The sequence below is a fragment of the Eleutherodactylus coqui genome, chromosome 3, assembly GCF_035609145.1.
Source record: "Eleutherodactylus coqui strain aEleCoq1 chromosome 3, aEleCoq1.hap1, whole genome shotgun sequence".
NCBI lineage: Eukaryota > Metazoa > Chordata > Amphibia > Anura > Eleutherodactylidae > Eleutherodactylus > Eleutherodactylus coqui.
This window is the reverse complement of record NC_089839.1, coordinates 23,983,597-24,006,266: the sequence shown is the minus strand read 5'-3', so window position 1 is coordinate 24,006,266 and position 22,670 is coordinate 23,983,597. Positions and strand designations below refer to the sequence as shown.

Below are 22,670 nucleotides of genomic sequence, written 5' to 3'. Positions count from 1 at the left end.
AATTAGGGCAGAAGTGGGGAAGAAAAAGTTACTGCTACTGATCTGCCTGGAAGTGTAAGGACAGCGGCCATCTTGGATTCATTTAGCATGTCAGTTTCACAAAGAGAAGACAAAAAAGATAAAAGGTAAGTTGAATAATGTTTTTGTTTGTATAATGATGTATGCTCTAATACATTTACTTTACAGGTTATTAGTGGGGGAAAAAATTAACCATGGGCGGCCGGACAACCCCTTTAAGTATTTTACAGCCTTTCAGTATATGCACACAGAAGTCAGTTAGATTCTCCTCAGTATAGACACATAAAGGTCAGTTAGATTCTCCTCAGTATATACATATAGAGGTGAGGTAGGTACTTCTCAGTATAAACACATAGAGGTCAGTGATATTCTCCTCAGTATATAAACAAAGGTCAGTTAAATTCTCCTCAGTACATACACATAGAGGTGTAGATTCTCTTCAGTATACAAATTATTTTCCTAGGGTTATGTTTTCTGAGGAAAGAGCTCTTTCATGTATCAAGAATTTTCAGTTTTACATGCTTAGAATTGAATATTGTAGTTGCGCCCACTTTACTTTTCCTAGTTGGGACATAAAGAATGGTTGAGGCAGATTTCACCTTTGTGCCATACAAATGTGTGTTATTAGTTACATTACATAGGGAGGTAATTACTATTGCACTTAACATTGAATAATTGAGTTGTTACTTTTCCTATTTAGGAGCTAAACAAAGATCGTGTCAAATTTCAAGTGTGTACCACAGTGGGATGTTAGAGAATTAGATTAGGTACATTACAAAAGCGGCCACTTACTTTTGCACTTGGAATTAAATAATCAAGTTGTGACCCCTTTACTATTCCTTATTACGACCTAAAGAATGGTCTTGCCAAATTTCATGTTTATGCGGTACAGATTTGTGTTATTAGTTACATTACATAGGGGGTCACTAACATTTGCACTTAGAATTGAATAATCAAGTAGTAATCACTTTGTCTTCATCTTCTTTGTCGTCTTCATCTTCTTTTTCTTTGTCATCTTCTTCATCGTCATCGTTGTCATCGTAATCTTCTTCGTCTGCCTTTTCGTCTTCTTCATCGTCTCCGTCTTCTTCCTTGTCTTCTACTTTTACTTTGTCTTCTTTGTCTTCATCTCCACTTTTTGTCTTGTTCCTCTTTCTCTTCGTCACTTTCTTTTTTGTCTTCTTTGTCGTCTTCTTCTTTGTCTTCTTCCTCTTTGTCTTGTTCTTCTTTGCCTTCGTCCTCTTTTTCATCTTCTTCTTAGTTTTCTTCATCCTCTTTGTCTTCATTTTTTTTCGTCTTTGTCTTCTTCATCTTTGTCTTCTTCGTTTTTCTCCTTTTTTGGCTTCTGTGTCTTTGTATTCTTCATCTTCTTCTGTCTTTCTTATCTTCTTTTTTGTCTTCTTTTTGTATTCTTTGTTTTCTTCTTTGTCTTTCTTCTTCTTTGTCTTCTTCATTTTCAATGCTGTCTACTTTGTCTTCTGCTTTTTTCTCTGTTTCTTCGTCTGCTTCTTTGTCTTTCTTCTTCTTTGTCTTCTTCATTTTCAATGTTGTCTACTTTGTCTTCTGCTTCTTTGCCTGTTTCTTCGTCTGCTTCTTCGTCACCTTTTTCTTTGTCGTCTGTGTCTTTTTCGTCTTTGTCTACTTCAAAGTCGTCTTAGTCTACTTCTTCTTTGTATTATTCTTTGTCTTTATCTTCTGCTTTGTCTTTATCTTCTGCTTTGTCTTCATGTTCTTTGTCTTCTTCGTATTCTTCTTCGTCTTCTTATTTGTCGTCTTCGTCTTCTTTGTCTTTTTCTTCTTCGTCTACTTCTTTGACTTCTCCATTTTCTTTGTCTCTGTCTTCTTCGTCTTCTTCATCTTTGTCATCTCTGTCTTCTTTGTCTGCTTCTTTTTCGTATTTGTCTTGGTCTTCTTCTCTTCTACTTTTTTGTCTTCTTTGTCTTCTTCTATGTCGCTTTCTTTGTCTTCCTTTTCTTCTTCATCTTCTTCTTCTCCGTCGTCTTCTTAATCTTTTTCTTCTACTTCTTCTTTGTCTTCTCCATCTTCTTTTTCGTCTTTCTTGTTTTCTTCTTTGTCTTTTTTTCTTCATCTTCATCTTCGTCTGCTTCGTCTTCTTCATTTTCTTCTATGTCGTCTTCTTCATTGCCTTCATCTTCTTTGTCGTTTTTTTCATCTTCTGCGTCTTCTTTGTCTTCTTTTACTTTATCTTCTTCGCCTTCTTTGTTTGCTTCTTTGTCTTATTTCATCTTCGTCATCTTCTTTGTCTTCTTCGTCTTTTTTATCTTCTTCTTTGTTTTCTTTATCTTCTTTGTCAGCTCCATCTTCTTTATTTGCTTCTTCTTTGTCTTCTTCATCTGCCTCTTCTTTGTTTACTTAGTTTTTGTCTATGTCTTTGCTTTCTTCTTCTTAGTCTTAATCTTCTTCAGCTTCTACTTCTTTATCATCTTTTTCATCTTCTTTGTCTTCTTTTTTGTTATCTTCTTTGTCTTTTTATTCTTCATCTACATCTTTGTCTGCTTTGTCTTCTTCGTTTTCTTCTACATCTTCTTCTCCATTGCCATCAGCTTCTGTGTCAGCTTTTTCATCTTCTTTGTCTTCTTCTTTATCTTCGTCGTCATCTTCATCTGCTTCTTCTTTGTCTTCTTCGTCGTCTTTTTTTTGGTTGTCTTCTTTATTTTCTTTTTTGTCTTCCATCTTCGTCTTCTTTGTCGTCTTTTTTCTTCTTCGTCTTTATCTACTTTGTTTTCTTTTTCTTTGCCTTCTTTGTCTGCTTCACCTTCTTCATCTTCTTCGTCTTCTTTTTTGCCATCTTTGTCTTTTTTGTCTTCTTGGTCTGCTTCTTCATCTTCCTCTTTGTCATTTAAGTCTACTTTTTCTTCTTCGACGTCTACTTTGTCTTCCCGTTCTTCATCTTCTTTGTCTGCTTCGTCTTCCTTTTCTTTGTCTTCTTCATCTGTTTCTTCTTTGTCTTCTTCCTCTTCTTCTTCCCTATCGTCTATTCTTCTTCTTGGTCTTTATCGTCTATTTCTTTATCTTCTTCTTCTTCTTAGTTTCCTTCTCTTCTTCATCTTCCTTATCTTCGTTGTCTTTTATGTCTTGTTTTTCTGCTTTGTCTTCTTTGTCTTTTTCATCTTCATCTTCTTTGTCTTCTTATTTGTTTTCTTCTTTGTCTTTTGCATATTCTTCATCTTCTTTTTTGTCCTCTTCTGTTTTCTTCTTCGTCGTCTTCCTTGTCTTTTTCTTTCTCTTTATCTTTGTCTGCTTCTTCTTTGTCTTCTTCGTTTTCTTCTTTGTCTGCTTCTTCCTTGTCTTCTTCTTCGTTTGCTTCTTTGTCTGCTTCTTCCTTGTCTTCTTTGTTTTCTTCATCTTCTTCTTCCTCTTTTTGTCTTCTTTTTTTGTCTTCTTCTTGGTCTTTGTCATCTTTTTCTTCATCTCTTTCTTTTTTTTTCGGTTTATTCGTCATTTTTGTCTTCTTTGTCATCTTCGTTTTCTTCTTTATCATCACTTCTTTGTCAGCTCCGTCTTCTTCGTACGCTTCTTCTTTGTTTTCTTCATCTTCATCTACTTCTTTGTCGTCTTCTTCAGCTTATACTTTGTCTATGCTTTCGTCTTTTTTTGTATTCTTCGGCTTTTTTTTCTTCTTCGTTGTCTTCGTCCTCTTCTTCTTCATTTTCTTTGTCTTCTTTGCTTTATTCTGTCTTCTTCTTTGCCTTAATCTTCTTTGTCTTCTTCTAAGTCTTGTTCTTCATCTGCTTCTTCTTTGTCTTCTTCATCTTGTTCTTCGTCTTCTGCGTCTGTCTTTTTGTGTTCTTTTTCGTTTCCTACTTCTTCTTCGTCTTTGTCTTCTTTGTCGTCCTCATATTCTTCTTCTTCGTGGTCTTCTTCTAGATCTTATTCTCCTTCAGCTTCTACTTTGTCGATGTCCTCTTCCTCTTATTTTTTTGTCTTCTTCGTCTCCTTTTTCTTCTTCGTCATCGTCTTCTTCATTTCTTTCTTCTTGTCTTTGTCTTTTTCATCTTCGTCTACTTCATCTTCTTGTTTGTTTTCTTCTTTGCCTTTTTCGTATTCCTTTGTCTTCTTCGTCTTCTTTTTTGTTTTCTTCTTCATCATCTTTGTCTTCTTTTTCTTTGTCTTCTTCATCTGTTTCATATTCTTAGTCTTTTTCGTCTTTTCTTGTCTTCTTCTTTGCCTTTGTTCTCTTCTTCTTTTTCTTCTTTCTCTTCTTTGTCTTCTTCGTAATCTTTGTTTAGCTCTTCGTCTTTTTTATCTTCGCCATCTTTGTCTTAATTTACTTCATCTTCTTTGTCATCTTCGTCGGCTTCATTTATGTCCTCTGCGTGTTTGTCTTCTTCGTCTTCACCTGCTACTTGGTCTTCATCTTTTTCTTTGTCATCTACTTTTGTCTTCGTCTTCTTCTGCTTCACCTTCTTTTTCTGCTCCATCTTCTTCATCTGCTTCCACTTTGTCTTCTTCATCTTTGTCTACTTCTTCGTTTTCTTCTTCATCTTTTACTTTGTTTTCTTTTTCATCTTCTTCTTTGTCTTTGTCTTCCTAGTCTTCTTCTTTGCTGTCTTTCGTTTTAGTCTTCTTCATCTTCTTTTTCAGTCTGTTTTGTCTTCTTTATCTTCTTTGTCTTCATTGTCTAGTTCTTCGTCTTTTTCATCTTTTTCGTCTTTGCCTTCTTCGCCCTCTTCTCCTTCTTTGTCATCTTCATTGTTTTCGTCTTCTTTGTATTCTTTTTTTTGGCTTTTTCTTTGTATTCTTTTTTTTTCAGCTTTTTCTTTGTATTCTTTTCCTGCTTCTTTGTCTTCTTCGTCTGCTTCTTCCATGTCTTCTTCATCTTCTTCTTCTTCATTATCTTTGCCTACTTTGGTGTCTACTTTGTCTTTTTCATCTGCTTCTTTTTTGTCCACTTTGTCTTCGTCTACTACTTGGTCTTCGTCTTCTACTTTGTCCTTGTCTTCTTCATCTTCATTTTCTTCATCTTCTTTGTCTTCTTTTTCTTCATCTTCATATTCATCTGCTTCATTTTCTTCATTTTCTTTTTCGTCTTTGTCTTCTTTTTCTGCTTCATTTTCGTCTTTATCTTTTTCAACTTCGTCTTTTTTGTCTTCGACTTCTTCATCTACTTCTTCCTTGTCTCCGTCTTTGTCTACCTCTTTATCTTCTTGGTTTTAGTCTTTTGTTGTCTTTTCGTCTTCTTCTTGGTCTTCATCTTTTTCATATTCATCTTGTTGGCCAATTTTTTTGTCTACTTTTTTGTAGTCTTCATCTTCTTTGTTTTCGTTTTCTTAGTCATTGTTGTCTTCCTCTTCGTATTCTTCATCGTTTTCCTTGTCTTCATTTTTTTTTCGTTTTCTGCATCTGCTTCTGCTTTGTCTTCTTGTTTCTTCTTTATCTACTTCTTCGTCTTTTTCTTTGTCTTCTTCATCTCCTTTTTCTTTGTCTTCTTCATCCTCTACTTTATCATCTTATTCTTGTTTTTTTTTCCCTCTTTGTCCTCTATCTGCTTCTTCTTTGTCTATGTCTTCATCTTCTTCGTCTTTTTGTCTTGTTCGTCTTCTACTTTGTCTACTGCTAAGTCTTTATCTTTGTCTTCCTCTTTGTCTTTTTTGCTTTTGCCTACTTCTTTGTCTTCTTCTTCGTCAACTTCTTAGTCTTCTTTGTCTTCCTCGTCTTCTTCTTTGTCTTCATCTTTTACTTTGTCTTCGTCTTCTCTGTGTTCTTTGTCTTCGTCTTTTTCTTTTTTGTTATTTTAGTCTGATTTGTCTTCTTCCGCATTTTTCCTCTTCTTTGTCTTTCTTCTTTGACTTATTGGTTTACTTCTTCTTTGTCTTTTTCATCTTTTTTGTCTTCTTTGTTTTCATGTTCTTTGTCTTCTTCTTCGTGGTCTTCTTTGTCTACTTTTTCTTCTTTTTATTTTAATCTTCTTTTTCACCTTCTTTTTGGCTTTTTTCTACTTTGTTTTCTTCCATTTCATCTTCTTTGTCATCTTCTTTTTTCGTCTTCTTTGCTTTTTTCGTCTTTGTCTTCTTTTTCTTTGTCTACTTCTTCGTCGTCTTCGTCTTATTCATCTTCATCGTCTTTTTCGTCTTCTTCGTTTTCTTCTTCATCTTCTTTATCAGCTCCGTCTTCTTCTTCGTCTGCTTCTTCTTTGTTTTCTTCATCTTCGTCTGCTTCTTTGTCTTCTTTAGCTTCTACTTGGTCTATTGCTTCTTCATCTTCTCTTTTGCTTTCTTCTTTGTCATCTTCTTCGTCTTATTTGTTTTCTTTACCTTATTCTACGTCTTCTTTTTCTTTTTATTTGTCTTGTTCTTTGTCTCTTTCTTCTTTGCCTTCTTTGTTTTGTTTTTTGTCTGCTTCTTGTTTGTCTTCTTCGTTATCTTTTTGTCTTTTTCATTTTCGTCTTCTTTGTCTTTTTTTCCCTTGTCTTCTTCTTCGTCGGCTTTTTTGTCTACTTCTTCGTCTTTTGTTTTCTTCTTCTCTGTCTTCTTTGGCCTCTACATCTCCGTTTTCATCTACTTCTTCGTCGTCTTCTTCTTGGTCTACTTCTCGATCTTATTCCCTTCAGCTTCTACTTTGTCTATGTCCTCTTCTTTTTCATCTTCTTCTTTGTCGTCTTCTTCTTCAACATCTACTTTGTCTTCCTTTTCTTTATCTTCTTTTTCTTTGTCTTCTTCATCTTCTTCTCCGTCGTCTTCTTTGCCTTCTTCATCTGCTTCTACATTGTCTTCTTCGTCTTCATCTACTTCTTCTTGGTCTTCTACTTCCTTATTATCTACTTTGTCTTCTTTTTTATCTTCGTATTCTTTTTCATCTTCTTCTTTGTCTTCATCTTCGTCTACTTTGTCTTCTTCGCTGTCTTTGTCTTCTTTGTTTCTTTTCATTTTCTTTTTAGTCTTTTTTGTCTTCATCATCTTTTTCCAGTTGTTCGTCTTCTTCTTTTTCGTCCTTGTCTTCTTTATCTTCTTCTCCTTCTTTGTTGCCTTCTTTGTCTTCTTCGTCTACTTATTCTTTGTCTTCTTCATCTGCTTCTTTTTTTCTCCTTCATCTTCGTCTACTTCTTGGTCTTCATCTTTTTTGTCATCTTGCACTTTGTTTTTGTCCTGTTATTCTTCAACGTCTTTTTCTTCTTTGTTTTCTTTGTCTTCATCTTCTTCGTTGTCTTCTTCATCCTCCTCTTCTTTATCTTTTTTGTCTTTTTCTCCGTCGCTGTTTTCGTCTTTGTCTCCTGCATCTTATTCTTTATTATTATTATTTTGTCTTCTTCTTCGTCATTTTTATCCACTTCTTTGTCTTCTTCTTCCTCTTCTTTGTTGTCTTCGTCTTCTTCGTCTTTCTTTTCTTTTTTAATCTTCGTCTTCATCTTCATTGTCTGCGTCTTCTTTGTTTTCTTGTCTTTGTCTTCTGTTTCTTCGTCTTTGTCTTCTTCGGTGCCTTTGTCGTCTTCATTGTCTTCTTTGTTTGCTTTGTCTACTTCATATTCTTTTTCTTGTCATATTCATCTTTTTTATCTTCATCTTTTTCATCATCTTCTTCTTCGTATTCTTCTTTGTCTTCTTTTTCTCCATCTTCTTCTTTGTCTCTTTCTTCCTCATTGTTTTTGCCTGCTGCTTTGTCTTCTTCTTCGTCTGCTTCTTCTTTGTCTTCTTCATGTTTTTCATCTACTTCTTTGTCTTTTTCTTCTTCGTTGTTTTTGTCTTTGTCTGCTGCTTCATCTTCTTTGTCTTCGTCTTATTCTTCGTTTTTTGTCTACTTCATCTGCTTTTTCTTTGTCTACTTTCTCGTCTTTTAGGTTTTCATCTACTGCTTAGTCTTTGTCTTCTTCGTCTTTGTCTTCTTTTTTTAATCTTCATCTTTATCTGCCACGTGTTCTTCATCTTCTTCCTTTTTGCCTTTGTCTTCTTCTTTGTCTGCTTTGTCTTCTTCGTCTTTCTCTTCTGTCTTCAACTTTTTTGTCGTCTTCTTTCCATCTTCTCTGTCTTATTTTTTGTCTTCTTCTTAGTCTGCGTCTTCTTTGTCTTTGGCTTAATTTTCTTAATCTTCTTTGTCTTCTTGTTTGTCTTCGTCTACTTCTTTGTCTTCATCTTCCTCTTTGTTTTCTTCTTTGTCTTTTTCGTCTGCTTCTTCTTTGTCTTTTTCATGTACGTCTTTTTCGTCTTCGACTTCTCTGTCTTCTTCATCTTTTTTGTCGTCTTCATTTTCATCTTCTTTTTTCTTCTTCTTGGTTTTCATCTTATTCTTATTCATCTTCTTCATCATCTTATTTGCATTTATTTTCTTTGTCTTCTTTTTTTTCGTCTCCGTCTACTTCTTGTCTTCATCTTCCTCTTCATATTCTTCGTCTTCTTTTTCTTCTCTTCCTTTACTACATTGTCTTCGTCTTTTTTTTCCGTCTGCTTTATCGTCTTCTACTTTGTCTTCTTCTCCGTCTTCTTTGTCTTCTGCTTAATCTTCTTCGTCCTCTTCATCTTCTTTTTCTTCATCTCCTCCTTTGTGTGCATCTTCTTTGTTTTCTTCTTCGTATTTTTCTCCTTTGGTTTCTTCTTCGTCTTCAACTTCTTCTTCTACTTCTTGGTCCTCTTCTTCTTTTATGTCTTCTTTTCTTAATCTTTGTCTTCTTCTTCTTCATCATCTTCTTCATCTTTGTCTTCCTTTTTTTCTTCCTTTTCGTTTTCTTTTTGTCTTATTTGCGTCTTCTTCTGTCTTTGTCTACTTCTTCTTCATCTTTATCTTCTTTATTTTCTTCTTCTTCATCTTCTGTCTACTTTGTTTTCTTCTTCGTCTACTTCTGTCTTCTTTTTCTTCTTCTTTGTCTGCTTCATATTTGTCTTCTTCGTCTTTCATTTGCGTCTTCTTTGTCTTTTCCATCTTCTTTTTCATCTTCTTTGCCTTCGTCTTCTTCATCTTCGTCTGCTTCCTTTTCTTCTTCATCTTCTTCTTCGTCATCTGTCATTGTTTTTGTGTTCTTCGTTTTCTTTTTTTTCATCTTCTTTGTCTTCTTCTTTTTCTTGTTTGTCTTCTTCGTCTTCCTCCTCTTTGTCTTCTTAGTCTTCTTCATCTTCTTCGGGTTTTTTTGTCTTCTTCTTCGTCTCCTTTGTCTTCTGCTTTTTCATCTTCGCCTGTTTTGTTTTCATTTACTACTCCGTCTTTTTCGTCATTGTCTACTTTGTCTTTCTCTTCTTTGCCTACTTCTTAGTCTTCTTCGTCTTCTACTTTGTCTTCGTCATCTTCTTCGTCTGCTTTACCTTCTTTGTCCTCTTTTTTTACGCATTCTTTGTCTGATTCTTCTTTGTCTTCTTCGTCTTCTTCTTCGCCCTCTTCTTTGCCTTCTTCTTAGTCGTCTTCTTGTTCATCTGCTGCTTTTTTGTCTACTTCTTCAGCGACTTCATCTTCTTATTTGTCTTTTTCTTCTTCATTGTTTTTGACTTTGTCTTCTTCGTCTGCTTCTTCTTTGTCTTCTTCGTCTTCATCTACTTCATCTTTTTTGTTTTAGTCTACTTCTTAGTCTGCGTCTTCTTTTTCTTCGTCTTCATCTTTTTCTGCTTTGTCTTTTTCAACTTCTTCATCTTCTTTGTTTTCTTCTTCTTTATTGCCTTTGTCGTCTTCTTTGTCTGCTTCATCTTATTCATCTTTGTCTTCTTCTTTTTAGTCTTTTTTGTCTTCTTCATCTTTTTCTTCGCCTTCTTTCTCTTCCTAATTTTCATCTTCATTTTCTTTATCTTTGTCTTCTTCATCTGCTTATTCTTTGTCTTTGTCTTCCCCTTCACCTTCTTTGTCTTCTTCTTCATTAACTTCGTCTTCTTCTTTGTCTTTGTCTTCTTTTTCTTCTTCTCCATCTCCTTGGTCTTCTCCGTCTTCTGGGTCTTCTTCTACAACTTTTTTGTCTTGTTTGTCTTCCTCTTTTTCGTCGCCTTCTTCTTCGTTGTTTCCGTCTTTTGTCTGTGTCTACTTCTTTGCCTTCTTCGTCGTCTTCTTTATCTGCTGGTTCTTTATCTTTATTTTCTGCATCTTCTTAATTTTCTTCCTCTTCTTGTCTTCTATGTCTTTTTCATTTGCTTCTTTGTCTTTTTTCTTTTCTTCTTCTTTTTCATCTTCTTTGCCTTCATCTTCTTTATCTACTTCTTAGTCTCCTTCTTTTTCTTCATCTTCTTTGTCGTTTTCATCTTCTTCCTATTCATCATCTATGTCTATTTTGTCATCTTCCTTGTCTTTGTCTCTTTTTTTGTATTCTTCGTCTTCGTCTTTTTTGTCTTCTATGTCTTTCTCATCTTCTTTGTTTACTTCTTTGTCTTTTTTGTCTTCATCTACTTCTTCATCGTCTTCCTTTTTTTCTGCTTTGTCTTCTTTGTTGACTTCGTCTCTTCTTCTTTGTCTTCTTCATCTGCTTTGTCTTTTTTGTCTACGTCTACCTCTTCATCTTCTTTTTTATCTTCTTTGTCTTCTTCATCTTCTTAGTGATCTTCTTCATCTTCTTTGTCTGCTTCTTCTTCATCATTTTAAGCTACTTCCTCTTTTTGTCTTCATCTTCTTTGTTTTCTTTTTTTCCGTCTTCTTTGACTTCTTTTTTTTTTCTTTGTCTACTTCTTGCTCTTCTCCTTCTTGGTATTGGTCTTCTTCATTTTCTTCTTGTTTGTCTTCGCCGTCGTCTTTTTTGTCTTTGTCTTTGTTTTTTTTTGTCTACTTGTTCGTTGTCTTCTTCATCTTCCTTTTCATCTTTGTCTTCCTTGTCTACTTCGTCCATCTTCTCATTCTTTTTTTTGTCTCCTTCGCCTTCTGCTTCTTTGTCTTCTTCATCTGCTTACTATTTGTCCTCTTTATTTTCCTCTTTGTCTACTTCTTCATCTTTGTCTTCTTTGTCTTCTTCGTCTACTTCTAAGTCTTCTGCTTCTTTGTCTTTTTCGTCTTCTACGTTTTATACTTTGTCTTCTCCATCTTCTTTGTCTTCTTCTTGATCTTCTTCTTCGTATTCTTTGTCTGCTTCTTTGTCTTTTTCACCTTCTTCACCATCTACTTTCTTCATCTTCATCTTTTTTTGATTTTGTCACTTTTGTCTGTCTTCATCGTCATCTTCTTCATCTTTGTCTTCATCTTCTTCATCTTCAAGTTCTCACACATTTTTTACGTCTTCTTCTACTTTGTCTTCTTTATCTCCTCTGTCCTTTTTGTCTTCTTCTTATGCTTCTTCTTCTTCATTTTCTTCTTAACCTTCTGTGTCTTCTTCTTTATCTTCTATATAGGTTGTGTTGAATCAGCACTCCAAGGGTTTTTTCAGAAAGTAAAAAACGCTTTATTCCTCAATGGTAAAACATAGCTGCAACGTTTCGATCCTTACAGACACTGGATCTTTGTCAAGCATGCTATGTTTTACCATTGAGGAATAAACCGTTTTTTACTTTCTGAAAAAACCCTTGGAGTGCGGATTCAACACAACCTATATAGATGTCCTCGTCTCTGGGTCCGGACTTTTGCTTTGGATCATGCACCTTTGAAAGCCTGTAAGTGCATTTTTGGACTTATATCGGAAGTGCTGTTCCCTATCTATATTCTTTCTTCTTTATCTTCGTCTTTTTTGCCTGCTTCTTCATTGTCTTTATCTTTGTTCTCTACTTCTTCGCTTTCTTCTTCATCTTCTTTTTCTTTGTCGCCTTCTTCTTCGTATTTGTCTTCTTCAACTTCATCTTCTTCTTCGACTTCTTCTATATCTTATTCTTCTTCGTCTTCTTCCTTGTCTTCATCTTCTACTTTGTCTACTTCATCTTCTCCTCCGTCATCTGTTTTCTTCTTCTTTGTCTTCCTCGTCTCCGCATTCTTTGTCTTCTTCGTCTACTACTTTGTCTACTGCTTATTCTTATTCGTATTATTCATCTTCGTTGTCTTTTCTATGTTCTTTGTCTTCTTCTTCGTCTCCTTTTGCTGCTTCTGTCTTTCTCGTCTTCGTCTTCTTCATTTTTTCTTCTTCACCTTCTTTGTTTTCTTTCCGTGTTCATCTTCTGATACTTCTTGGTTCTCTTCTTCTTCTTGGTCTTTGTCTTCTTAGTTTTCTCTTCTTTGTCGTCTTCTTCTTCGCCTACTTCTTAGTCTTATTCTTTGTCTTCTTCTTCTTCATCTTCGACGTTGTCTTCGTCTTCTCAGTCTTTGTCTTCTTCGTATTCATTGTTTGCTTCTTCTTTGTCTTCTTCGCCCTATTCTTTGTCTTCTTCTTATTCATCTTCTTCTATGTCTTCTTCATCTTCTTTGTCTTCTTCTTCGCCTGCTTCTTCTTTCTTTTTTTTGTCTTCATCTTCTTTCTTGACTTTTTCTTCTCCATTGTTTTCGTCTTTGTCTACTTCTTCATCTTCTTTGTTATCTTCTTATTCTTCGTTTTTTTGTCTTCATCTTCATCTGCTTCCTCATCTACTGCTTCATCTTTTTTGTCTTCGTCTACTTCTTAGTTTTCATCTTCTACTTTGTTTTCTTTTTCTTCGTCTTCATCTTCTTTGTTTTCTTCATTGCCTTTGTCGTCTTCATTGTCTGCTTCATCTTTTTCATCTACTTTGTCTTCTTCGTCTTCTTTTTAGTCTTTTTTTGTCTTCATCTTCATCTTTTTTTCTTCTTCATTTTCTTCATCTTCGTCTTCTTTATCTGCTTATTCTTTACCTTCTTTGTCTTCCTCCTCGCCTTCTTCTTCGTCAACTTCGTCTTCTTTGTTTTTGTTTTCTTCTTCTCCGTCTTATTTGTCTTCTTCTCCAACTTTTTAGTCTTCATCTTCTTCGTTGTTTTCGTCGTCTTCTTTTTTTTTGTCCGTGTCTACTCCTTTATTTTCTTATGCATCATCTTCTTTGTCTGCTTCTTCTTTATCTGCATCTTCATCGTTTTCTTTATCTTTTTCATTTGCTTCTTCTTTTTCGTCTTCTTTGCCTTTGTCTTCTTCATCTACTTCTTCGTCTGCTCCTTTTTCTTCTTCGTCTTCTTTTTTATCTATTTTGCTTTCGTCTACTTCGTCTTTTTCGTCTTCGTCTTCATCTTCTTTGTCTTCTTCTTTTTCGTCTTTCATAGCTTTCCTGTTTTCTTCATCCACTTTTTTGTCCTTCATTCTCATTTACTTGTTCGTCTTTTTTGTCAGTTTTCTACTTTGTCTTTTTTGTCTTCATCTACTTCCTCGTCTTCTTCCCTTTTTTCTGCTTTGTCTTGTTTGTCAACTTTGTCTTCTTCATCTTCTTTGTCTTCTTCATCTACTTCGTCTTTTTCGTCTGTCTACCTCTTCATCTTCTTCTTTTTTGTCTTCTTCATCTCCATGGTGTTCTTCTTCATCTTCGTCTTTGTCTGCTTCTTCTTTTTCTTCTTCATCTTCATCTTTTTCGTCTTTTTGTCTTTGTCCTCTTCTTTGTCTTTTTTGTCTTTGTCTACTTCTTGCTTCTCTTCTTCTTGGTATTAGTCGTCTTCGTTTTTTTTCTTTGTCTACTTGGTCTTTGTCTTCTTCATCTTCTTCTTCCTTGTCTACTTCGTCCATCTTCTTTTTTGTCTTCTTTGTCTTCTTTATCTGCTTATTATTTGTCTTCTTCGTCTTCTTTATCTGCTTATTATTTGTCTTCTTTGTCTTCCTCTTCGTCTTCTTCGTCAACTTCATCTTCGTTGTCTGCTTCTTTTTGTTTTCTTTGTCTTTTTCGTCATCGTCTACTGCTTTGTCTTCTTCTTTTTCTTCATCTTTTACTTTGCCTTTGTCTTCTTCTCCGTCTTTTGTGCCTTCTTCTTCTCCAACTATTTTGTCTTATTCGTCTTCTTCTCCGTCTTCTTTGTCTTCTTCATCTTCTTTGTGTCCTTTGTCTGTTTCTTCTTTGTTTTTTCCTTCTTCATCTTCTTCATCTTCTTTGTCTTCTTTTCGTCTTCTCCTTCTTGGTCGTCTTCTTCTTTGTGGTCTTCATGTTTACTTTTTTCTCTTCGTCGTCTTCTTTGTCTTTGTCTTCTTTTTCTTTTGTCTTCTTCATCTTCCGCTTTTTTGTCTTCTTTATCTGCTTATTATTTGTATTCTTCGTCTTCCTCTTCGTCTTCTTCGTCAGCTTTGTTTTTTCGTTGTCTTTGTCTGCTTTTTTGTCTTTTTTGTCATCGTCTACTGCTTTGTCTTTTTTTCATCTTCTACTTTGCCTTTGTCTTCTTTTTTTCTCTGCCTTCTTTGTCTTCTTCTCCAACTTTTTTGTCATATTTGTCTTTTTTGTTTTCTTCTTCGTCTTCTTCTTTTTTGTCTTTTCATCTTCTTCGCCTTCTTTGTCTTTTCCTTATTCATCTTCGTCTTCTCCATTTTTCTTCTTTGACTTCGTTCTCTACTTCATTTTCTTCTTTGTCTTCTTCTTTGTCATCTTCTTTTCCTCTTCATCTTCATCTTGTTCAACTTTGTCCTCCTCTACTTTGTTTTCTTCTTCTTTATCAGCTTTATCTTTGTCTGCTTTTTCTTGGCACACTTCGTCTTATTCTTTGCCTTTGTCTTCTTTGACTTCTTCTTCATCTTATTCTTTGTTTTCTTAGCCTACTTTTTTTTTACCAACTTCATCTTTGTCTTTATCTTCTTTGACTTCTTTGTCTTCGTCTACATCTTATTTTTCATCTTCTTCTACTTTGTTTTCTTTTTCTACAACATCTGCTTCTTCTTCGTCTCCTTTGCCTTGTTCGTCTTCTTCTTTTTCGCCTTCTTTGTCTGCTTCATCTTTGTCTTTTACTTTGTCGTCTTCTTTTTCGTCTACTTCTTCATTTTTGTCTTCGTCTTCTGCTTTGTTTTTTTGTTTGTCGTCTTCTTCTTTGTATTCGTTTACTTTGTCTTCTTCTACTTTGTCTTCTTCATCTTCTTTGCCTTTTCATCTTCGTCATCTTCATTTTCACTTTCCTTGTCTTCTTCGCCTTCTTTGTCTTTGCCTGCTTTTTCATCTTCTTCTTTCTCCACGTCTTCATTTTCTTCTTCATCTTCTTCGTCTTTTACTTTGTTGCCTTCTTCGTCTTCAACTTCATCTTCTTTGTCTTCTTCGTCTTTGTCTTCCTCTTCGTCTTACTCGTCTTTGTCTTATTTTTTTTTGTCTGTTTCTATGTCTGCTTCATCTTCTTTTGTTCGCAACTTCTTCTTCTTCTTTGTGCTCTTCGTCATGGTGTTCTTCTTCATCGTCTTCTGTCCTTTTCATCTTTGTCTACCTCTTCATCTGCTTTGTCTTCCTCTTTTTCGTCGACTTTGTCTGCTTCTTCTTTGTCTTTTTCTTCTTCTTTATCTTTTTCACTTTTGTCTTCTTAGTTTTTTTCTTCTTCATCTTTGTCTTCTTTGTCTTCTACATTTTCTACGTCTTTTTTGTATTTATCTTCTTCGTCTTCTTTTACTTTGTCTTCTTCCACTTTGTCTTCTTCGTCTTCATATTTTTCATCCTTTTGGTCTTCTTTGTCTTCTTCTTCATCTTCACCTTTGACTTCTTTGCCTTCTTTGTTTTCTTCTTCGTCTTCTTCTTTTTTGTCTTTTCATCTTTTTCGCCTTCTTTGTCTTTTCCTTATTGATCTTCGTCTTCTCGTTTTCTTCTGTCTTTGTTCTCTACTTCATTTTCTTCGTCTTCTTTTTTGTCATCTTCTTTTCATTTTCTTCATCTTCGTCTTGTTCAACTTTGTCTTTCTCTACTTTGTTTTCTTCTGCTTCATTTGCTTAGTCTTTGTCTGCTTTTTCTTGGCCCACTTCGTCTTATTCTTTGCCTTTGTCTTCTTTGACTTCTTCTTTATCTTCTTCTTTGTTTTCTTATCCTACTTTTTTGTCAACTTCGTCATCTTCTTCGCATACTTCATCTTTGTCTTTATCTTCTTTGACTTCTTCTTTGTCTTCGTCTACGTCTTCATCATCTTCTACTTTGTTTTCTTTTTCTTCAACGTCTGCTTCTTCTTCGTCTTCTTTCCCTTGTTTTTCGCCTTCTTTGTCTGCTTCATCTTTGTCTTTTACTTTGTCGTCTTCTTTTCATCTTTTTTTGTCTACTTCTTTATTTTTGTCTTCGTCTTCTTTGTTTTTTTTGTTTGTCGTCTTTCATCTTTGTCTTCTTCATATTCGTCTTCTTCACCTTCTTCTATTTTGTCTTCTTCATGTTCTTCGTCTTCGTCGTCTTCATTTTCACCTTCCTTGTCGTCTTCGCCTGCTTTTTCATCTTCTTCTTCTTCATTCGCTACTTCTTGATTTTCTTCATCTTCTTCGTATTCTACTTTGTCGCCTTGTTCATCTTCAACTTCATCTTCTTTGTCTTCTTCGTCTTTGTTTTCTTCTTCGTCTTACTCATCTTTGTCTTTTTCTTTGTCTGTTTCTATGTCTGCTTCATCTTCTTTTCTTCGGCGGCTTCTTTTTCTTTGTGTTCTTCGTCATGGTGTTCTTCTTCATCATCTTCTGTCTTTTTCGTCTTTGGCTACCTCTTCATCTGCTTTGTCTTCCTCTTTTTCGTCTTCTTTGTCTGCTTCATCTTTGTCTTTTTCTTCTTCTTCTTTATCTTTTTCACTTTTGTCTTCTTAGTTTTTTTTCTTCTTCATCTTTGTCTTTATCTTCTTTGTCTTCTTCGTCTTCATTTTCTATGTCTTCTTTGTATTTGTCTTCTTTTACTCTGTCTTCTTCCACTTTGTCTTCTTCATCTTCATATTTTTCATCCTTTTGGTCTTCTTCTGCTTCTTCTTCATCTTCACCTTTGACTTTTTTGCCTTCTTTGTCTTCATCTTCATCTTTGTCTTCTTCGCCTGCTTTTTCGCCTTTTGTCTTCTTTTTCGTTCTCTCCTTTTTTCTCCAATTCTTCATTTTCTTCCTTTTCTTCATCTTCTGCTTTGTTGCCTTATTCTTAGTCGTCTTCATCTTCCTTTTCTTCTTTGTCTGTGTCCTTTTTTTGCGTCTGCTATTTCTTCTTTTTTCATCATCTGCTTCTTCTTCGTCTGCTTTGTTTTCTTCTTTTTCGTCTTCTTCTTCTTTGGTGTTTTCTTCATCTTTTACATCTTCTTCGCCTGTCTTCTTCATTTTCTTCTACTCCTTCCTCATCTTCTTTGCTTCTTCGGCTTTTTCTTTGTCGTCATCTTCACCTTAGTCTTTATCTTATTTGTCTTCTTTGTTTTCTTCTACTTTGTCAAAGTCTTCTTCATCTTCGTCTTCTTCTACTTTGATTTCTTTGTCCTCTTCTTCTTTGCCTTCTTCTTTATTTTCGTATTCCTCTTCTATGTCTTCTTTTTTGTCTTCTTCATCTTCTTCTACCTTGTCTTCCTCTTCATCTTCTTTGCCTTCTTTGCCTTTTTCGTCTTTTCTTCTTCTTTGTCTTCTGCTTTGTCTATTTTCTCCTCTACTTTGTCTACGTCTTCTTAGCCTTCGCCTTTTTTACGACTTTGTCTTCTTCTTCTACTTTGTCTGGTTCTTCATCTTCTTCATCCTTCATCTTCTTCGTCTTTTTCGTCTTATCCCTATGCTGCTTCTTCGTCTTCATATTCTTTTTCTTCTATAACCTTCGACTTTGACTTCTTTTTCATATTTTTTGCTTCGTCTTCTTCTTCGTCTTTGTCTCCATGGTCTTTGTCTCTCGCGTTTTCGTCTTTATCTTCTTCGTCTTCTTCTAAGTTGTCTACATCTTCTTTGCATTCGTCTTCATCTTCTTTTACTTTGTCTTTTTCCTCTACTTTGTCTTCTTCTTCATCTTCTTCGTCCTTTTCATCTTCTTCTTCTTTGTTGTAACGTTCTTTGTCTTCTTCATCATCTTTTTTGCCTTTGTCTTCTTCTTCGTTGTCTTATACATCTTTGCCTTTTTTCTTTGTCCGCTTCTTTTTCATCATTTTCTTCGTCTGCTTCGTCTTCTTCTTCAGCATCTTCTCTGTCTTCTATGTCTTTTTCATAATTGTCTTTTTCATCTTCTTTTTCACCTTCTTCTTAGTCTACTTCTACTTCCTATTCATCTTCTTCTTTGTTTTCTTTGCCTTCTTCTTCGTCATCTTCTTTGTCTTATTTTGTCTTTGTTTTCTTCTTCTTTGTCTTCTTCATCTTCTGCTACTGTCTTCTTTTTCTTCTTTGTCTTCTTCGTCCTTTTCCTCTTCTTCGCCTTCTCATTTGTCTTCTTTGTCTTCTTCCTCTTCCTCTTCATCTTCTTCCTAGTCTACTTTGACTTTCTCTTCATCTTCTTCTTTGTTTTCTTCGCCTTCTACTTCATCGTCCTCCTTGTCTTTTTTGTCTTTGTTTTTATTTTCTTTGTCTTCTTCTTTGTCTTTTTCGTCTTATTCTACTTTGTCTTCTTCGTCTGCTTCTTCTACTTTATCTTCTTTGTCTTCTTATTCATTCTTTCTCTTTTTTGTCTTTATTTTTATCTTCTTCTGTGCCTTCCTTGTCTTCTTCTTCTTAATCATCTTTTTCTTCTTCTTCGACTCCTTTTTATCTTCTATTTCGTCTTCTTCATCTTCTTCTTCTTTGTCTTCTTCATCTTCTACTTTTTCTATGACTTCTTCATATTCGTAATCGTCTTCTTAAAATTTTCATATTTGTCTTCTTCTTATACTTTGTCTTTTTCATTTTCTGCTTCTTCATTTTCACCTTCTTCGTCATCTTATTCTGCTTCTTCTTCATCTTTTTTGCCTTCTTTTTTTCATTTTCGTTTTCTTCGCCTGCTTCTTCTTCGTCTTCATCTTTTTTGTCTTCTTCTTCTTTGTTTTGTTTTGCTTCTTCTTTGCCTGCTTAATCTTATTCTTCGCATTTGTCTTCTCCTTCATCTTCTTTGCCTTTTCTTCTTCCTTTTTTTCTTCCTTTTCTTCACCTTCTTCTTTCTTTTCTTCATCTTAGTCTTCATCTTCTTTGTCTTCATCTACTTTGTCTACATCTTCATCTTCGTCTTCTTCTACTTTGTCTGCTTCGTCTTCTTTGTCTTCTTATTCCACTTTGTCCTCTTCTTCGTCTTTTTCTTCATCTTCTCCTTGTCTTCTTCTGCTTCACCATCATCTTCACCTTCGTCGTCATCTACTTAGTCTTCTTTTACTTTGTCGTCTTCGTCTTTGTCTTTTTCGACTTCTTCTTCGTCTTCTTTGTCTTCTTTTTTGTCTTCTTCGTCATCTTCATCTTCTTCAACTTTTTCCATGTCTTCCTTATAGTTGTTTTTTTCGTCTACTTTGTCTTCTTCTTTGTCTTCTTCTTCGGCATCTTCTTCTTTGTCTACGTCTTCTTCAGCTACATTTTCTACTTTGTCTTCTTTGCCTTCCTGGTCTTCTCCTTCGTCTTTTTCTTTGTCTGCTTCTTCTCTGGTTGCTTCATCTTCTTCTTTTTCAGCGTCTCCTTCTTCGTCTTTTTCGTCTTCATCTACCTCTTCATCTTCGTCATCTTCTTCTTTGTCTTCATCTTCTTAGTCTTCTTTTGTCTGCTTCTTTGGTTTTTTCCTTTTTCATAATCTTCTTCATCATGTTTTTGTCTACTCTTCGTTTCCATCTTCGTATTCTTCATCTTTATCTTCATTTTCTTTGTGATCATCTTCTTCATTTTCTTCTACTTTGTCTTCTTCCCTTTTTTCTTTGTCTTTTTCTTCATCTTCTTTGTCCTTTTCGTCGTCTTCTTCTGTTCTTCGTCTTTACCTTCATTGCCTTCTTCCCTTATTTGTCCTTTTCTTCATCTTCATCTACTTCGCCTGCTTCTTTTTCTTCTTCATTGTCTAATTCTTCATTTTCTTCTTCTTTTTGTTCATCTTCTTCTTTGTTGCATTTCTTCTTCGTTGTCTTCGTCTTTCTCTACTTCATCTTCTTCTTTGTCACCTCTTTCTTTGTCTTCTTTTTCTTTGTCTGCTTTTTTTTGTCTTTTCCTTCATCTGCTTCATCTTTTTCTTCGACTTCTTCTTTAGCATCTTCTTCTTTGTCTACATCTTCTTCGTCTTCTTCCCCTTTGTCTTCTTCTTCTTCCTCATCTTCTTTGAATCCTTCTTCATTTTCTTCTTTGTTTTCTTTGCCTTCTTATTTGCCGTCTTCTTTGCCTTAGTCTTCATCTTCTATGTCTTTTTTGTCTTATTTTACTTTGTCTACATCTTCTTCAACTTCTTTACCTTCTTCATCTTCCTCGACTTACTCTTCATCTTCTTTGCCTTCTACTTTGTTTTTTTTGTCTTTCGCTTTTGTCTTCTTCTTTGTCTTCTACTTTGTCTTTGTCTTCTTCTACTTGGTCCTTTTCTTGGTTTTTTTTCTACTGTGTCTTCTTCTTAATCCTTCTTCTTCAATCTTCTTTGTCTTTTTTGTCTTTATCTTCTGCTTATTCTTCATCTTCACCTTCTTTGTCTTCTTCATCTTTTCCCTCTGATTCTTTTTCATTTTCTTCTTCTTCTTCATCTTCTTCCTTTTCATCTTCGACTTCTTTTTATATTCTTTTGCTTCATCTTCTTTGTTGTCTACATTTCTTCTATGTCTTCTTCGTGTTTGTGTTCATCATTTTTTTCTTTTTTCTTCTACTCTGTCTTCTTCATTTTCTTCTCCGCTTTCCTTGTCTTCTTTGCCTTCTTCATCTTCGTCTTCTTCGTTCTTTACTTCATTTTCTTCTTCATTTACTGCATCTTCTTCTTTGTCTGCTTCTTTGTCACCTTCTTTGTCTTCTTCAACTTCGTCTTCCTTGTCTTCTTCTTTGTCTTCTTCATCATATTATTTGTCTTTGTCGTCTTTTTTATTGTCTGCTTCTTCATCTTTTTCTTCATCTGCTTTGTCTTCTTCTTTGTCTATGTCTTCTTCTTCTTCTTCCACTTTTTCTTCTTCTTAATCTTCTTCGACCTCTTCTTCATCTTTACCCTTTTCTTAGTCATCTTCGCCTTCTTTGTCTTCTACTTTGTCTACATCTTCTTCATCTTCTACTTTTGTCTTCTTTGCATTGCTGGTCTTCTTCATTGTCTTTCATCTTCTTCTAAATTGTCTTCTTCATCTTTTTCATCTTCATCTTCTTTTTCATCTTCTTCTTAGTCTACTTCAACTTCCTCTTCATCTTCTCCTTTGTTTTCTTCGCCTTCTTCTTCATCATCTTCTTTGTTTTCATCTTTTCTGTCTTCTTCATCTTCTTTTTCTTCTTGTTTCTCTTCTTCCTCTTTGTCTTCATCTTTTTCTTAGTCTATTCCACTTCCTCTTCTTCGCCTTCTTCTTCAGCATCTTCTTTGTCTTTTTCGTCTTCTTCTTCTACTATGTTTTCTTCGTGTGCTTCTTCTACTTTGTCTTCTTCATCTTCATCCTTTGTCTTTTTCATCTTTATCTTCTTCAGCTTCTTCTTTGCCTTCCTTGTCTTCTTCTTCGTCATCTATTTCTTCTTCATCTTCGACTTTTTTTTCATTTTTCTCTTTTGTTTTCTTCATCTTCGTCTTCTTCATCTTCTACATTTTCTATGTCTTCTTCATATTCGTAATCGGCTTCTTAAAATTTGTCTTCTTCTTTGTCTTCTTCGTCTTCTGCTTCTTCTTCGCCTTCTTTGTGGTCTTTGTCTTCTTTTTCTTCATTATCGTCTCCTTCAACTGCTTCTTTTGTGTCATCTTCTTCTTTGCCTTGTTTTTCTTTGTCTGCTTCTTTTTTGCCTGCTTCATCTTATTTTTCGCCTTTTGTCTTCTCCTTCGGTATCTTCTTCATCTTTTTCTTCTTTGCCTTCTTCAAATTCTTAATCTTCTTTGCTTTCTTCGCCTTTTTCTTCGTCTTTTTTCATTTTTGTCTTCATCTTCTTTGTCTTCTTCTACTTTGTCTGTCTTTTTCATCTTCTTCTTCTACTTTGTCTGCTGTCTTTTTCTTCTCCGTCATCTTATACTTTGTCTTCTTCGTCTTCTTTTTCCACTTTGTCTTCTTCGTCTTTGTCTTTTTTTTCATCTTCTTCTTGTCTTATTCTGCTTCACCATCATCTTCATCTTTTTCATATTTGTCTTCTACTTTGTCTACTTCATCTTCGTCTTTGTCTTTGTCATCTTCATCTTCGACTTTTTCTGTCTTTTTCATATTCGTCTTCTTCTACTTTGTCTTCTTCTTCGTCTTCTTTGGCGTCTTCTTATTTGTCTATGTCTTCTTCTTCCACTTTGTCTTCTTTATCTTCGTCTTCTTCTTTGCCTTCTTCTTTGTCTTGTCTTCTACTTTGTCTACGTCTTCTTCATCTTCTTTTACTTTGTCTTCTTTTTCTTCATCTTCTCTGTCTCCTTTGCCTGCTTCATCTTCTTAGCCTTCTAAGACTTCCTCTTCTTCATCTTTGTCTTATTTGCCGACTTCTTCTTCTTTCTCTATGTCTTCATTTTCTTCTTCATCTTTTTTTATCTTCTTTATCAAAGGGGCCGTCTTCTTCATCTTCTTTTACTTTGTCTTCTTTTTCTGCATCTTCTCTGTCTCCTTTGCCTGCTTCATCTTCTTAGCCTTCTAAGACTTCCTCTTCTTCATCTTTGTCTTCTTTGCCAACTTCTTCTTCTTTCTCTATGTCTTCATTTTCTTCTTCATCTTTTTTTATCTTCTTTATCTGCTGCTTCGTCTTTTTCTTCATCGTTTTCATCTTTGTCTTCTTCATCTTTGTCTTCATTCGTCTTCTTCTACGTTTTCTATGTCTTCTTTGTCCTTTTTGTCTTCCACTTTTTCTTCGTCTTCCTTATCTTCACCTTCTTTGTCTTCTTCTTCGCTTTCTTTGTCTTCTTCGTCTTCTTCGCCTACTTCTTCGTCTTCTTATTTGTCGCCGTCTTCTTTTTCTT

General features: G+C 34.8%; 1 protein-coding gene and 2 pseudogenes across 1 annotated transcript; all 3 read right to left on the bottom strand.

Moving 5' to 3' along the window:
• Positions 1–1,693: 1,693 nt before the first annotated feature.
• Positions 1,694–5,993, bottom strand: LOC136620093 (glutamic acid-rich protein-like; annotated as a pseudogene).
• Positions 5,994–7,075: 1,082 nt separating this feature from the next.
• On the bottom strand, positions 7,076–16,283 carry LOC136620092 (glutamic acid-rich protein-like; annotated as a pseudogene).
• A 1,150-nt stretch (positions 16,284–17,433) lies between these two features.
• LOC136620091 (uncharacterized) lies at positions 17,434–17,832 on the bottom strand. Its single transcript, XM_066594818.1, has 2 exons — positions 17,769–17,832; positions 17,434–17,723 (listed from the first exon to the last, which is right to left on the bottom strand). Exons 1-2 carry the CDS (start codon positions 17,830–17,832, stop codon positions 17,434–17,436), a joined length of 354 nt encoding a protein of 117 aa, XP_066450915.1.
• Positions 17,833–22,670: the final 4,838 nt, after the last annotated feature.